This window comes from Silurus aristotelis (assembly GCF_946808225.1).
Source record: "Silurus aristotelis genome assembly, chromosome: 26".
Classification (NCBI taxonomy): domain Eukaryota; kingdom Metazoa; phylum Chordata; class Actinopteri; order Siluriformes; family Siluridae; genus Silurus; species Silurus aristotelis.
Window position 1 is genome coordinate 15,449,243 of NC_139599.1, and position 15,446 is coordinate 15,464,688.

General features: G+C 42.3%; 2 protein-coding genes across 4 annotated transcripts in view; both read left to right on the plus strand.

Moving 5' to 3' along the window:
• lhx1b (LIM homeobox 1b) overlaps window positions 1-1,683 on the plus strand; it is a 34,713-nt gene extending 33,030 nt beyond the window's left edge. For both annotated transcript variants that reach the window (XM_083530757.1, XM_083530758.1), the window contains 2 exons: window positions 186-354; window positions 1,132-1,683. In XM_083530757.1, the coding sequence (XP_083386883.1) occupies window positions 186-354; window positions 1,132-1,484 (522 nt within the window). In that variant the 3' untranslated portion in view covers window positions 1,485-1,683. The remainder of the gene's footprint in view (window positions 1-185; window positions 355-1,131) is intronic.
• Window positions 1,684-3,220: 1,537 nt separating this feature from the next.
• aatf (apoptosis antagonizing transcription factor) lies at window positions 3,221-15,159 on the plus strand. Of its 2 annotated transcripts, none has more exons than XM_083530748.1 (12): window positions 3,221-3,372; window positions 4,169-4,336; window positions 4,418-4,771; window positions 4,864-5,001; window positions 7,538-7,655; window positions 7,760-7,982; window positions 9,222-9,386; window positions 9,461-9,538; window positions 9,634-9,701; window positions 9,775-9,855; window positions 10,473-10,544; window positions 14,786-15,159. In XM_083530748.1, the coding sequence occupies exons 1-12, from the start codon at window positions 3,288-3,290 to the stop codon at window positions 14,829-14,831; spliced, it is 1,596 nt and encodes a 531-aa protein (XP_083386874.1). In that variant the 5' UTR covers window positions 3,221-3,287; the 3' UTR covers window positions 14,832-15,159. The 2 variants fall into 2 exon arrangements, with proteins under 2 accessions (XP_083386874.1, XP_083386875.1); XM_083530749.1 differs by having other exon boundaries at window positions 7,763-7,982; window positions 14,786-15,068.
• The last annotated feature ends 287 nt before the right edge of the window (window positions 15,160-15,446 follow it).

Consider the following 15,446-nt stretch of genomic DNA (forward strand, 5'->3'; position numbering starts at 1 on the left):
GCCGGCAGCCACTTTCTGGTGCTATAGATTATTTAGCGTTTTCATGCATGCGCAAAACAAATCTTATTTCCGGTACTGTGACTGGAAGTGTGCACTGATTTGATCTACACTTTAGAATGGTGGTGCACGTTTTGTATTGATGTCATGGCAACCACTGACCAGTTGTATCATTTCATTTTGTGCAGGTATGGTTCCAGAACCGGCGCTCGAAAGAAAGACGCATGAAGCAGTTGAGTGCACTGGGGGCGAGACGCCACGTGTTGTTCCGCAGCGCGAGAAGAATGAGGGCGCTGGGGGAGCGAGTGGAGCCGGCCGAGCTCATGATGCCCAATGGCCACTTCTCTTATTATGGAGGTGAGATAAGTACCAGCTAGGTAAAATTTCTCAATTGGATCTGGAGGACACAAGAGTTTTAAGTGGTTATGTTTTGTCTCATGTTGGTGCTTCACTGTTGCTGGTCTTGATAAGAACCATGTACTTTGAACAGATAAGATACATTTGGTCATGACTTGAACTTTCACCGACTACGTGGTGGTATCAAAATGTATCGAGACTAGTTTGAAACACACCAACAGATGGCAGCACAAGGCTGCACACACAGTCGCAGGAAGCACCGACCCTTGTAAGTCAGTGTGCCAAAAGACTTTATTCTGCGTACTTCAGGAGCTGGGCAACTTGTGCTTTTCTGACCATGTGTGCACCCTGTGAACCAGCTCTCTTCACATGCAAGTTTCTCGCCGGAAACACCATGTTCTCACTTCCGCACCGACCCAGACTTCCCACCTACTCGTCAGATTTGGCTCCTGCTTTCTTCACCAGCTTTCCGAGGATGAAGCTCCAGCTCAAATTTTGCTATTTTGATACCATTGATGTGCTTAGAGAAGAAAGACGTCCAGGGTAGAAGTAGCAGGAAAACTGAGAACTCTGTATTGCTGTGCAAGGGGACTGTTTTTAAGATTATAGTGTAAAAAAGGTAGATAAATTAAATACTTTTTGTAAACAGAGCTAGTCTCAAAACTTTTTCCACCACCTCCTAATTCAGTCGAAATCTATTAAAGTGTGTCTGAAAGTCTGCAAAACTATGGTTATCGATATGCAATAACACCCAACTCTGAACTCATATCTCTCCAGATTATCAAGGCGAATACTACGGCCCAGGAAGCAACTACGACTACTTCCCGCATGGCCCTCCCTCTTCACAGGCCCAGACTCCAAGCGATCTGGGCTACATTCCTTCCTCAGTCCCCGCTGGCACACCACTAGGCACCATGGACCTTCACCATTCTGGCCATCACCCCTCCGGAGAGAGCCAGTGTTTTGGCGACATGGTGCCACAGCACTCTGGGGACTCCCCAAGCCCGGAGCACAGCATCTCGGCAGACATGAGTGGCGCGTTCACCTCGATCAGCTCGCTTGGTGCTAACGGGTACAGCAGTCAGCTCTCTCAGCCTTCGTCAGAAATAAGTGAAGGCACTGTGTGGTAGCTGGGAGCGCTCGGGCCGGCAGACCTGGCCAAACGGACTCAGGTTTCATACAGTCTGTAAAAAAAAAAAAACATGGACCTGATCTTAACACTGTCATTTTGATCGATTATGTTATGTATTTATCTGTTTGTCTTTTTATTTTGATGTATTTATCTATTTATGGCCATTGCATAACTTTGTTTAAATTTCTATTTATTTTCTTTCGAGGAAGCCTGGTTGAATGCATGATAACACTAAATGCCAACAATGGTTCTGTCAGTCATGACACAGCACTATCAATTGTCATGCCAAGAAAAGACGTATTTATTTATTTATTTATTGATTGATTTATTTATTTATTTTTCATGAATACTGAAGGTGCCACGGTATCTACCACTTTCAATGGTTTATTGCTAATAAATGGTTTATTATTGCTAAAAAGGTGGCTGATTTTAAGCAAATAATAGATGGTCAGCTTTCACAAAACATGTCTGGACACCTTCTTTATTTGTTTCCTTTGTATCAACCGCTGAGAAATCTCATTTCATTTGAGTCATTGTAAACACAACCCATGTGTGCAGTTGCTTTTTTTCTTAGTAGCTCCACAGAGTCTCATGGTTTCGAAAAAAGGGAACTTTTACAACCACTCACAAGCTCTTTATTTCAAATTAAATCTAAATTAAACTAACATGAACACAAGTTTTTTTTTTTATCCTGTTTGCAAGCTGTGGTGAAACGAAGATAAGATATTTCCATCAGGGAGAAGTGGGATTTGATATGCTGAGTCCATTCATGCCAGTACCAGTTTTTAACTACACTGATCAGGAGTGTGAACATTTAACTCTTTCAAAAAATAACAGCTTGTTGTGAAGAGCTAACCAGTGCACAATTATATGTATATTTTAACAATGTTGGTAAAGAGAAAAAGTTCCTGATTTAATTATTTCCAGATTATATATTCATTAGAAAATATACATGTATTGTTTAGGTGACTTAAATAATTACGAGTAAAGGGGGGAACTAGCAAAGATATTCAAGCAGTTGGACCAGCTTGGTTTGCGTTTTGGCAGCTGGTAAGGCCAGGTTGGGTTTTTCAACAGGTACATAAAGAAATTCAGTAAAATAAAGATGCTTTTAACAAAAATGACAATGATGAAAACTTTCCTATAAAAAAATGACCACAACGATGCTGTAATTTCACTATCACCATGCGGCCTTTTCTATTTATCGAAGAATTTATAGAAAATAAACATACAAAACACTTTGTCTAACATATAGGGTCCTTAGCGTGCGTGTGTGTGTGTTTGTTATTTATATATATATATATATATATATATATATATATATATATATATATATATATATATATATATATATATATTTAGAGATCTTGGTGGAGACCAAAAATTACAGGAATATGTGACTGTTTTGACCTAACAGGGACACTATCACTGTTCTGCTGTTGTCAAAACATAGGGAAAAAAAACAATACACTAAAAGAACCAAAAACATTCATTTTGGTTACTGAAGTTGAGATTTAGGTGTATGTTTGGTGAACAAGGATCATTTAAGGAACCTACAAGGGGTGTGTGTGTGTGTGTAGAAGTTCGTTATTATTATTATAATGATGTCCCCAAGTGGACAACTAACCCTTAATATACCTATTTAATCTGTAGAAAACTTAAATACCTCTAAAACATTTACATGTTCGTCTTATGTTTGCACACAAACATAAAGCACATGTTTGGCGCCTGGTTATGGCGTCAGGGCGCTTAGAAGGCGCCTAGTGATGACGTACACAGCAGCGGCCGCTCACTGAAAAACATGGCCGCGTCCATATCGGAGCAACTCGCGGATTTGTTGAACCCGCTGCCGAATTTCGCGGATCCCGAGGACGATCAGGATGACGGTATTTTAAACTTAACCATCTGCACTATTCAGGGGCGCTTTTACAACAGGAGGGTATGTTTATATATATATATATATAAAACATGTTTAAATGCGGAGTACAGCGTGGCTTGTTGGGTAAATCACGTGCACTACACAGGGGATACAGTGCAATAAATGTCCTTTAAGCAGCATTTTTGTACACAAATCCATACGCAAACCTACTGTTTATCCTCTTGGCTGTAAGAATGACATCTGAATGCCTTTTTGTCAACTCCGTATTAGAAATATTCTACAATACACACAGTAAAAATGATATATTTGACATCTCTATGTCTACATAAAGCATATTTTATGGACAAATGTTTGTGGACACCTGATCAAAATATTAATTTGCTTTTTTTTAAACATCCCAATCTACATTTGGTCCCCATTTGCTGTTATAATGACCTCTAGTTCCACTAGATTTCAAAGTGTGCTTGTGGGGATTTAAGTGTCTCCATACCCATGTAAAGCATTTCTTCTTGGAGCTGGCTTTCTGTATCATGTGTGTATCAGGCTGGAACAGGTTTATGTCTCCTAGTTCAAGTGAATGGAAAAGATTAAATGCTCCATCAGCCGTCTTATACAATTGCGTCCCTCCACGTTTGTAGTAACAGCCTGGAGAAAAACCACGTGACCTGGAAAAGTCAGGTGTCCCAATACTTTTGCTCTTATAGTATGTATGTAGTGAAGGCGAATCAATTGTTTCATCCTCCAACATGCTTGTGGATATGAAGTGATCATGATGCGTAATGCAGCTCTTTTTTTTTACGCAGAGACCAAAGCCAGAGTCGTAGACAAGTTCGATGAAGGAGGTGATGATGAAGATCTCCCGGTCAGTGGATTGCGGAAGCGAGCATCCGCTTTGCTGGTCGATTCGGATAAACGCTATCATGGGAAAGTGACGTCACGCAAGGAGCTGCAGCAGGACTTTGACGGCTCGGGTGTGTACACGGAATCGGTTTTCTTTTTTTTTTTTCTGTGGCATTTTTTTTTTTTTTTTTTTTGATAGACTTTTCTTTCAGATGATGATGACGACACCGATGATGAAGACGTTGATGAAGATGAGGAGGAGGAGGACGAGAAAGAGGACGACCTCAGTGATGGTGACGAAGGTTCTCAGGTGTCCAGCTTGGTGACGAGGATGCAGGGTGCCGATCTGAGCTTCTCTAAAAACACCGATTTCCGCAAGCTAACAGAGGGCATGGACGACCTGGGAGAAAGCGACGACGAGGACGAAGACGAAGCAACAAGCTCGGAAGAGGAAGACGAAGAGGAGGACGACGACGAAGGTGGCGATTCGGGGGGTGTAATGACTTTTTCGAAGGAGAAGGTGAACGAAGAGGTGGACAAAGGCAAAGCAGTGAAGAACCAGCTCGGTATGTGTTTCGAAACCAAGCGTTTTTTTGTGAGGGGAAAAAAAAAAAAATCACAGTATCTTGAGTTTTTTTCTGTTTTTTTGACTGCGCAGCTCTCTGGGACCTGATCCTCGAGGGCCGCATTAAAATGCAGAAAGCCCTCACGACAGCCAATCAGCTTCCTCAACCAGACACGTTTCCAGAGTTCAAAAGTAAAGGCGGGGCCGAGTACACCGGAGCGCTGAAGAACAGTGAGTGAGATCGTATATTATAATGTGATTATACGCGATTATTATCGAAACCACAGTGCATCAGAATCATCGCGAATTCTGCCTTCTGATTGGCCAGAGGGTGTTGATTAGTATTTTCTGTTCTCACAGGGACTTGAATAGATTTTTTCCTATAAATAAAAAAAAAAAAATCACTCGTTCCTCACTGAAAAAACATGAAAAAACTCTGTATAGTAGGAGCGTAACGGCACACACATATCCGCACCAAAGTTTTTCCGTACAGGGCGTTCGCTTCGATCCTTTTTACATGCGGAACATCGTTAAAATCCGAGTTCCCTCGGGAACGTATTAAGTGGCGGACCGCAAGTTTGTTTTAGTCTCCGCCTCGCACTTTGAGCACATTTTTAAATTCTTGTTATTAAACTTGAAAACATACACAACAATGCCAGGGGTATTCCCGTGGGCTCACCACCTGCAGGAGGGACCGTAAGGGACGGTGCTGTGAGGATTGGCCAGCAGTCGGAGGCGGGGGCCTGTTTAGACTGCTGCACCCGCGACCCGGATTACGGATAAGCAGGAGAGAATGAATGAATGAATGATAGAAAGCAGAGTTAGCATTTGTTTTGCGCATGCACGAAAGCGCTAAAGAATCCATATCGCTAGCGTTTCCTTTTTCCTTTCTTGCTTGCTTTTTTTTTTTTATTTTCTTTTCTTTTTCCCAGCACTTTGTAACTACTAACTAACTACTATTGTTCATTATTTTCTTTATATACTGTACTGCATGTATTTGTTTTCTTTGCTGCTGTAACATGGAAATTTCCCCACTGTGGGATGTATAAAACAATACCTTATCTTCTCTTTATCTTCGTTAAAAAAAACACGCAGCTGGATTTCCTGTTCACGCTGCTGTAATATAAGCCAACATTTTTTTTTTCTCTCGAAAGAGTCTCCAGCGTCAGTAAGTCTTCAGGATAAAGGGCTCATCTGGAGAGTTAAGTGCAGCATAACAATTGTTGTGACCATTACAAGTACAGTACCTATAAACGGATAAAAAGTACACCACTCCGTCCAAACCCACAGCGAAGAAGAGCAGCATGATGTACTTTTTATCCATTTAGAGGAATGTCCTTGACACCCCCCCCCCCCTTTTTTTTTATTGATCCTGTTCTTAGTTCACACATTAATTCAGCTTCGCTTTCGAATCCGCAGCCGTTCACGGATCCGCGTTACGCCACTAAACGTCCTTCTACGATTGATTAAATCTCGCTTTTCTACACCAGGCTGCAGTCCAGGCGGATTTCCACACACTGTCATCCCCCACCAACCCCAAATACGTTTATGATCCGAGGCCGCACTCTACGGATTCTTTACGCCGCGGACAATTAATCCATTTGTGTGCCTCCTTTCAAAGCCTGGCTGCTCCTCATTTGCATATTTATTGCCTCGCTCCTTTCGCCGGCGAATGATTGATGGGGGGCCGTCCTCCTGAATGGCGAGCGGAGAGAGGGGGCGGCGTCTTTCGCCGAGCTCGTGTACTTCTGATTAGCGCCGAAGATGATTGAATCCTCGCACCCTCTTCCCTCTGTCTTCTCTCTCGTGCGCTCTCCATGATAATGGATTACAGGATTGTTTTCTTCTGATGCGAATTAATAACTGTTGACACAAGGACGAGCGAAAGCCCCGCCGCAGGTTCTTCTCTCTCCTGTATGACTGGTGGGGGGATGAATTTGTCAGATTGGCAGTTGCACACGGAGGCTGCACAGATACCCTGCAAGTTTTTTTTTTTTTTTTTTTTTTCTTTCTGATTTGCTCTGACAGGAGAACGTGGAGGGTTTTTGAATCGTCTTGTTTTTATGCTAAATTGTCTTTTTTTTTTGGGCCGCTTTCAAGGCAAAAAGCGCGCCAAGGGGACGTGGTGAAAAGGAATCGGCTTGCGGTTGCTTATTGTGGATTTGGGAGCGAATAAGACCTTGTTTTTGAGTCATCTTCAGAATCCCTCCTTCTGTAAACATGAAACATCTCTGTATAGAAAGCACCACGATATAGAAAACATTTATATGACTATATACTGCACTTGACCATAAGATGATGTGCTTTTGATGATAAACGTCCCATTCCCCATTTAGTTCCCGTGTGCAGTTAGAATCACCTCCACTCTTCTGGGAAGATGTTCCACTATATTTTGGAGTGTGCTTGAGGAAATTGTGCTCATTCAGGTACAAGAGTTTGAGTAAAGTCAGGTAGGTGAGGTTGAGGAGGCCTGGAGTGGCATTTGAATTCCAGAGATCAGGTTCACGTCTCCTAGATCAAGTAAAAAAAGTTAGTTCGTGATCTTCTAGACCTTTTGGTAAATGTGAAATGAATAATAATTAACAAATAAAAAAAAAACTCTGGAGCTGGAACTCCAATTCAAGCTGCCGTAACAGATAAATTATCAACACCTTTTGACCAATCACAATCAAGGATCGCTGTCACATCTGGATTTTCTGTTTTTCCCAATTTACGGAGCACTGGGTCGTGAGGGTTCCTTACAGCCCCTCGTTTCTGTGTTTAACAGGCCACAAAGCACTGAAAGCTCTACAGAGATCTTTATTGGAGCTCCAGGACCTGCTGTTGTACCAGAACCCAGAAACCAGAGCCATCGCTCAGGGGAAGACCAGGGGCCCGGAGAGCAGGTATCAGATCAGGACCACCACATCTCTGCTTTATATGACTTACACATAGGAAGTGCATTTTAATCCAGATTTTGAACGGTTTCGATCCGCCGACGTTTCTCCAGCAGCAAGTCTGAGGAGGATGAAGAGATCGACAGTGACGAAGGTGAAAACGAGGAAGATGCTGAGGATGAACCCGTGAGTCGTGAGACCTCCAAGCGGAAGTTGGAGACGGCGCACTATCCCGACTTCATGGCAAAACGCTTTGCCGCCTTCCAGCCGTACCGTGACGCCACGCTGCAGAAATGGTACGACAAGACACGGCTCACCACGGGCAAGACCAACAAGGTAACGACACACCATCAACATCCTGCACTCATCCATCAATCCATCCATCCATCTACCCTTTCACCTACTTATCCATTTTTTCACCCTTCCAGACTCCTATGTAAATTCAACCATCTCGCTACTCATCTGTTAATCAATACATTAATTTATCTACTCATCCATCCATCCATCCATCAATCCAACCATTTATCTACCCTTCCATGTACCCAGGCATCCATCCATCCATCCATTTATCTACCCTTCCATGTTCCCAGGCATCCATCCATCCATCCATCCATCCATCCATCCATCCATCCATCCATCCATCCATCCATCCATCCATCCATCCATTTATTTACCATTCCATCTATATAGCCATTCATTTGTCCTTCTATTTAACCAGACTTCCCTCAATCCAACCATCCACTGATTATCTACCCTTTCACCTTCCCATCCAACTTTCCATCCATCTACCCATCCATCATTTTATCTACCATTCTATCAATTGATCAGTCCATCTTTTCTCCCATTGTATACCAGTCCACCTTCCCCTCTACCCATTCATCCCTCCATCCTTATATCTACCATTCCACCTATTCAAACATCCATCCATCGATTCTTTTATCTACCATTCTATCAGTCCATCAGTCCATCCATTCACCCATTGTCCACCCTTCCACCTTTCCATCCATTCATCCATCTACCCATCTATACCCTCCATTATTTCATCTCCAATTCCACCTATCCATCTATCCATCCGTCCATCTATCTGTCTATCCAACCCTCATCTAACCTTCCACCTTTCCATTTATCCATTCCTCTATCCTTTTATCTAACCATCCATCCATCCATCTAATTATCTACCTTTTCACCTTCTCATCAATCTATCCATGCATTTATCTACTCTTCCACCTACCTCTCCATACATCTGTCCATCCCTGCCACAATTTTACCAGTCTATTCAACCATCTCCTTTTTCCTTCCATCCATCCATTCATCCATCCATCCATCCATCCATCCATCCATCCATCCATCCATCCATCCATCCATCCAGCCCAATATTCCATCCATCCAGCCCAATATTCCATCCATTCATCCATACCAATATTTCATTCATCCCTCCATTCTGTCTGGTTTTTATTTGTATATTTCTCTGTCTATTTGTTTGCTATGTATAGATTTTATTCATCCATCCATCCATTCATTAAGTAGTGTTTTCTTCTTTTCTCCTCCTCTATTTGTGTGCTGTGTGTGGGTCAGGGCTTCGGGGCGTTCGAGCGGAACATCCTGACGCAGGTGGAGCAGGTGCTGATGGATAAGGAGCGTCTGCTGAAGCGCACACAGACGCGCAGGTCTGATGACCGAGTTCTGGGCAGAGCTGAGCTCAGTTCCGTCACCACGCAGTCCAGCAGCACAGAGCCGGAGGTATGAGGGAGAGAACGCACATGCCGTGATGCTTAAATACCATAATCATAACCTCCGTGTGTTTTTGTGCTCAGGCCCCGGCGCTCAAAGCTAACGCTCATCTCAAAGACCTGGACAAGGAGATCTTCGACGACGACGACTTTTATCATCAGGTAAGTGTCTCTGATGCAGCTGCACTTCTCTTATAGGAACCGTCTGCAGAGCACAGACGCAACATCTCATGTTTTATGCTTTGCTTTGATTGCAGCTTCTCAGAGAGCTGATCGAGCGCAAGACCAGTGCAACAGATCCTAATGACCAAGTGGCCATGGGCAGGTGTGTGTGTGTGTGTGTGTGTGTGAGATTGTTAAATCATCACTTGATGCCCAAACTCTCTGTCTCTCCACAGGCAGTGGCTGGCCATCCAGAAGCTTCGCAGCAAGATTAAGAAGAAAGTGGACACGAAGGCCAGCAAGGGCAGGAAAGTCCGGTACGCTTTTATTCACTGTGTTTGTTTGTTTGTTGTTTTTTTGTTTTTGTTCTTATGCATTACAGGCAGACATTTGGCTGTAAATAAAATCATTACATTATTTACTTTTTAATAAAAAATAAATCATTGTCATTTTAGCTAATCTTTCTTTCTTTCTTTCTTTCTTTCTTTCTTTCTTTCTTTCTTTCTTTCTTTCTTTCTTTTTCGCTTCCTTCCTGCTATTATTCCTTCTATCATTCCTTTATTCTTTTTGCTATCCTTCCTTCATGATATGCTTTTTTTTGCTGTTTTTTTCTTCCTTACTCCCTTCTAGCTATTATTCCTTCCTTCTTTACCTTCTTTATTCTTGCAAGCCTTTCTGCTATCCTTCCTTCCTGCTGTCCTTTTTCCTTCCTTCTTTCTAGCCTTCCTTCCATCCTGCTATGTTTTTTTTTTTCCCCCTTTCTCTCTGCTCTTTTCTTTTTTCTTCTTCCTGCTATCCTTCATTTACTTCTTTTCCTTCTTCCTTCCTTCGTGCTAGCCTTCATTCCATCCTGCTATCTTATCTATCTTCATTCCTTTCTTACTGTTTTTCCTGGAGTTTGTTAAAGCTTATCGTGTGTGTGTGTGTGTTTCAGATTTCATTTACACAGTAAGCTGATGAATTTTATGGCTCCTATTGACCACAGTACCATGAGTGATGAAGCTCGGTAAGTGCATTGTTTTTATTCTTTATACCTCTTTTACTTGTCCGTCCATCCATCTATCCATCCATCCATCCATCCATCCATCCAACCAACCAACCAACCAACCAAGCCACCCCACCCCTCCCCAGTGTCTATTACAGAACTCAATTAATATCATGGTTGTAATTCACGTGTTCTATTGTGGGTTTTTTTTTGTTCCTCTATTATTTCTGAACTAAAGCAACAGATTTCAGTTTACTGAAGCTACACTGCTTCTGCAGTTTGGATTGCAGTGATATATTGAGGGTCCTGCTGGAGGTGTGTGTGTGTTTAATTAATGGCGCTGCTCTGTCTGTCTCTGTCTTTCTTCTGTGCCGCCTGTCAGCTAACCCTAATCCCCCCTCAAACAGAGCGCTGGCAAATCAAACAGCCTCGCCCTCCCTCTGTAGATATACATTCATTAACACACACACACACACACACACACACACACACATGCATTCTTTGTCATGCAATTTTCAGAATTCTTTTTTCCAGGAGACATAAAGAAAGCAATTTACGTCCTTTCCCATTTTTTTTACTTTGTTTTCGAGGGCTTTTGTTGCTATCGCTTTTTGACAGTAAATAAAAATGAAATAAACAACAAAGGAAAAAAAAAGTTTTTGTACATAAAAAGTAAAACTTGTAGCTGGAGTTTACTTTCCTGAGCGTTTTCATGCTAAAACTGCTGCCGGTATCTGATCATCCAGAGCACGGGGTCTTCTGTCTTTTCCACAAAGGGCTCTGGGTTGCAGGTGTTCTTAAAGGACAGCCATGTAAAATTGAGGACTCCTGATCCTGAGGGTTTCCATATCGAGTGAGCAACAGTGTGTTATGTGTTACTGTGTGCACAGTGTAACATCTTACTGTATACTGTAACTGCCTACAGTATAAAACTTGTGCATGATGAACCTCGAGTGAGATGTAACCTTATACACACACTGTAACATCATACAGGGTGAAATCACCTCTGACACGGGGTTACCTCTGACACGGGGTTACCTCTGACACGGGGTTACCTCTGACACGGGGTTACCTCTGACACGGGGTTACCTCTGACACGGGGTTACCTCTGACATGGTGTAATTTGTTGTTACCTCTGACACGGTGTTACCTCTGACACGGTGTTACCTCTGACACGGTGTTACCTCTGACATGGTGTAATTTGTTGTTACCTTGTACCTGGTGTTACCTCTGACACAGGGTTACCTCTGACACGGGGTTATTTATGGCACGGTGTTACCTCTATCTCTAAGACACTGTTACCCCGAAATGGTGTTTCTTCTGACACTGTATTACCTCAGTCCTGGTGTTACCCCTGACACAGTGTTGCCCTGAGGTGGAGTTACCTGTTACACTCTATTACCTCTGGTTACCTCTCACATGGTGTTACCCCTGACAGTGTTACCTTCATTGTTGTTGTAATCTGCAAAACTTCATACACTATTTATCCTAGTAGAAGGTGTTCTCATGGTGACCTCTTAAAAAGTATGTTGCTTTCTAGTGCACGAACACGGCTGCCTTAACCGATCCTCTGTTTTGCTGAGTGGCCACTCGAATGTTCATCTGATCCGAGCAGTGAAGCAGCATCAGAAACACTCCCTTAATCCATAAACCAGTGTATTTGATGCCACCTTCAGCACTCTCTTCCATTTTAATTACATGATAAGACCTTGTGGAGGGTCACTTTGACCTGTCGAGGTGTTGTAGGGGGTGGAGATGAAGAGATCGAAGCAGAGTCAAGGTAGGGCTTAGAGGAGGAGAACGGAGGGATGAAGCTCGTCTGATTGTCATGGTCACTGAGCTCAGAGAACGTTCAGGATTTATCTCCAGGACAATTGAGGAAAAATCCTGAACATTTCAGCGTGGAATTTTGTTTTGAAGGGTTCCATCTTAGCCAATACTAAAAGCACACCTAGCATGAACTCGATGTTTGGGACGTTACTGCGAAATCTAGCATGCGCTAGCTATGCTACAGCCCAAAAAGGCGAACGGACTGTTACTGTGGCGCGCGTTCGCTCTTTTTAGAAAGTATAGCGGATTTCATTACATGCATTTTGAAGTTTGGTGCGTGCGTGTGTGTGTGTGTGTGTGGTATGTGTTTGGCGGCGGCACGAAAAACAGAAACACAGCGTGACCTTTTCTGTTCTCGTCCCCTCGCTAGCTTTCTCTCATTTACATAGCTATCAATGAACTACAGTAATAATAATGATGTATGGCAACGGCATCAGCCGGCTGACCACTGACCTTTGCGGTAGCGGGATTCCAGGTGACCTTTTCCCTGTGTGCGCACACACACACACGACTTTTCTTTTTTCTTCCCCATCAGTTCTGAATAGTAGCTCCGTAGCTCTGTATCCGCCCCCCCCCACCTACACGGGCCACTGGCCCCATGAATGTTAATGTGCCGGTATAGGAGAGCGAACACACACACACACACACACACACACACTGTAGGTATTCCATAGTGGGCTGAGATTAGCTTTTTGCATTTAGTTCTAATGGTGGCCGGGGATTTATTTTGATGTGGAGTCATCCATTTTTCTTCTTTTGATCCCCACGTGGCCCCTCTCCCACTCCTCTGTGTGTGTGTGTGTGTGTGTGTTTGCCATGGCCCTTTCAGAATAAGAATGTATGCATTATATGATAATCGGAGAGCGCCGTAATCCTCGCCACTACTGCCGCATTTCAAACAGGGATTAGGGATTAAACGGTCCGACTCTGGACCCTCGGGACATTCACTCCCACCTGTGTGTGTGTGTGTGTGTGTGTGTGTGTGTGTGGAAAAGGTCAGGGTGTGAGGATTAGAACTGCCTCATGTAGGTTTAAAATGTTCGTTAAATTCGGGAAGATACAATGATGTTTGCTGATCAGCGCTTCACTGCCCCCTGGTGGCCGCTCTGCAGTACAGTAAAGTAAAACATAAATGTGGGGGTGTGGACAACACAGTTCGGTCTGATCTTTATAATTAATACTTAAAACCTTGAGTAAAGTCAAACAGTGAGGAGATGATTAAGGAATAAAAAATTATCACCCAATCAAGGAGATATTTTTTGTTTAAATAATATTTAATATTCAAGCCAAGCACCATGGTGGCATCATCACTGTGTTTAACCGGTAGTTTTTAAAATGATTACTGGATATTAAAAAAATGTATAAATGATAAATAATACATTTAGCGCACTCCATGCAGCGTGCAGTCAGTGATCAGTCATCAGTGATTCGCCTCTATAGGCAACTCTAGTAATGACAGCTGATTGGAAGCCGCATTTAAATTTTTTTACATTTTTAACTATTTTGGCAATAGTTCTAGCAATCAATTCCCACCTGCCTCTTTCCAAATATCACAAAAGCATACAGTACTATGAGGAGGAAGAAGGGAACGGCAAACTGGAAGGAAAGCGGCATTTGCCGTCTGCCCTCTTGCTCATTCACGAGCTCAGAGATGCTCAGGATTGGCCGTTGTGTCTCTCCGAATGATTGAATGGCTCTCGCTCAGATGATTGGCTTTGACTTTATTGCTATTCAATCACATGATCTCCAGATAAAACAACAGTTTGGTCATTCGGTTTGCGTTGTTGCGATCTCGGTTTCTCCCAAACTGTCCTCGTATAACCTTATTGAGGTTTTGGGGGTGGGGTTATTGAGGTTAAGGTATTTGGTGTGGGGTTATTGATGTTTTAAGGGGTGGGGTTATTGAGGTTTTGGGGGTGGGGTTAATTGGGTGTCCCTTAAAAAAAGATACTAAAATGGTTGCTGAAATGTGAGGGTGCACTCAATTTAGTGAGATACTGTATATGCTGTTATAATTCCAACATCAATCTCCAACTCTCTTTCTCTCTTTCTCTCTCTATCCTTTCTTCTTGCAGATCATCTCATTCTGGTTTTTCTCTTTGTTCTTTTTTGCGATATCCTGCCTTTTATTTGGTTGTTTATTGATTTCTTTAATTTAATCTCCTTCATCTCATGTTTCTTCCTTTAAAAAAAAAAAAAAAAAAATCCCTCACAACCATGAATATTGTATCCACTTAGAGATAAATAATCACTTATAATTCTTCAGTATAATGGGTTAGTTTTTATACGTTTATGTACACACTTTTCTACTTCCTCCAAACGCTCGAGTTACGCCGAGATGTTGTTTGATGTGCTTCAACTTGCAGCAGGGTGTTTTTTTTTTTTTTTTGGAGTAACCTTAAGATTTATTATTTCTTTTTTTCTGCATTCAGGTCCGAGCTGTACAGATCTCTGTTTGGATCCCAGATGCTTCAGTGATTCTACACAATACAGTGACCCACACAAACACATTAAGACTGAAGCTGCAAAAAAAAAAAACACACGACGTGAGAGTTTCTGATGAGAGACGTCAGATTTCAAGGACTTGTAGAAGAAACTTGTGTTTTTCTTGTTTTATCTTCCATCATTGTTGTTTGGAACTGAAGATTAATGAAAGTCAGATTTAGTTCTCAACCGCTGATTCTGCATTTGGGATACATGTTTTCTAAATCAAAAAACTTTTTTTTGTGTTGGTTATTTCCCTCTAACATCCTGAACAATTTTGTCACACGATCACAATCTGGCTTTTGAACAGACTGTTCATTTGGTGCATAAACGACCGGGTGCCCTTTTATAGTGTTTTTAATGTTAATGTGTGTCTTCCCCTTTCCCCTTTAGTTTGCTGGTCTTTCGTTCTTCCTTCCTTCCTTCCTTGACTGTACTTCATCTTGTGTTTCTCTAATACTTTCACTTTTTTACTTCGGTCTCTTTGTTGTTGATTCTAACTTCCAAAAAAAAGTGCACTCGTTCACATCGAGGTGTCTCCTCTTTTTTTTTTTTTTTTTTTCTTCCTCCTTTTTTCTTTTAGATTTTGTGCGTTCCTTTTGCCCTTCT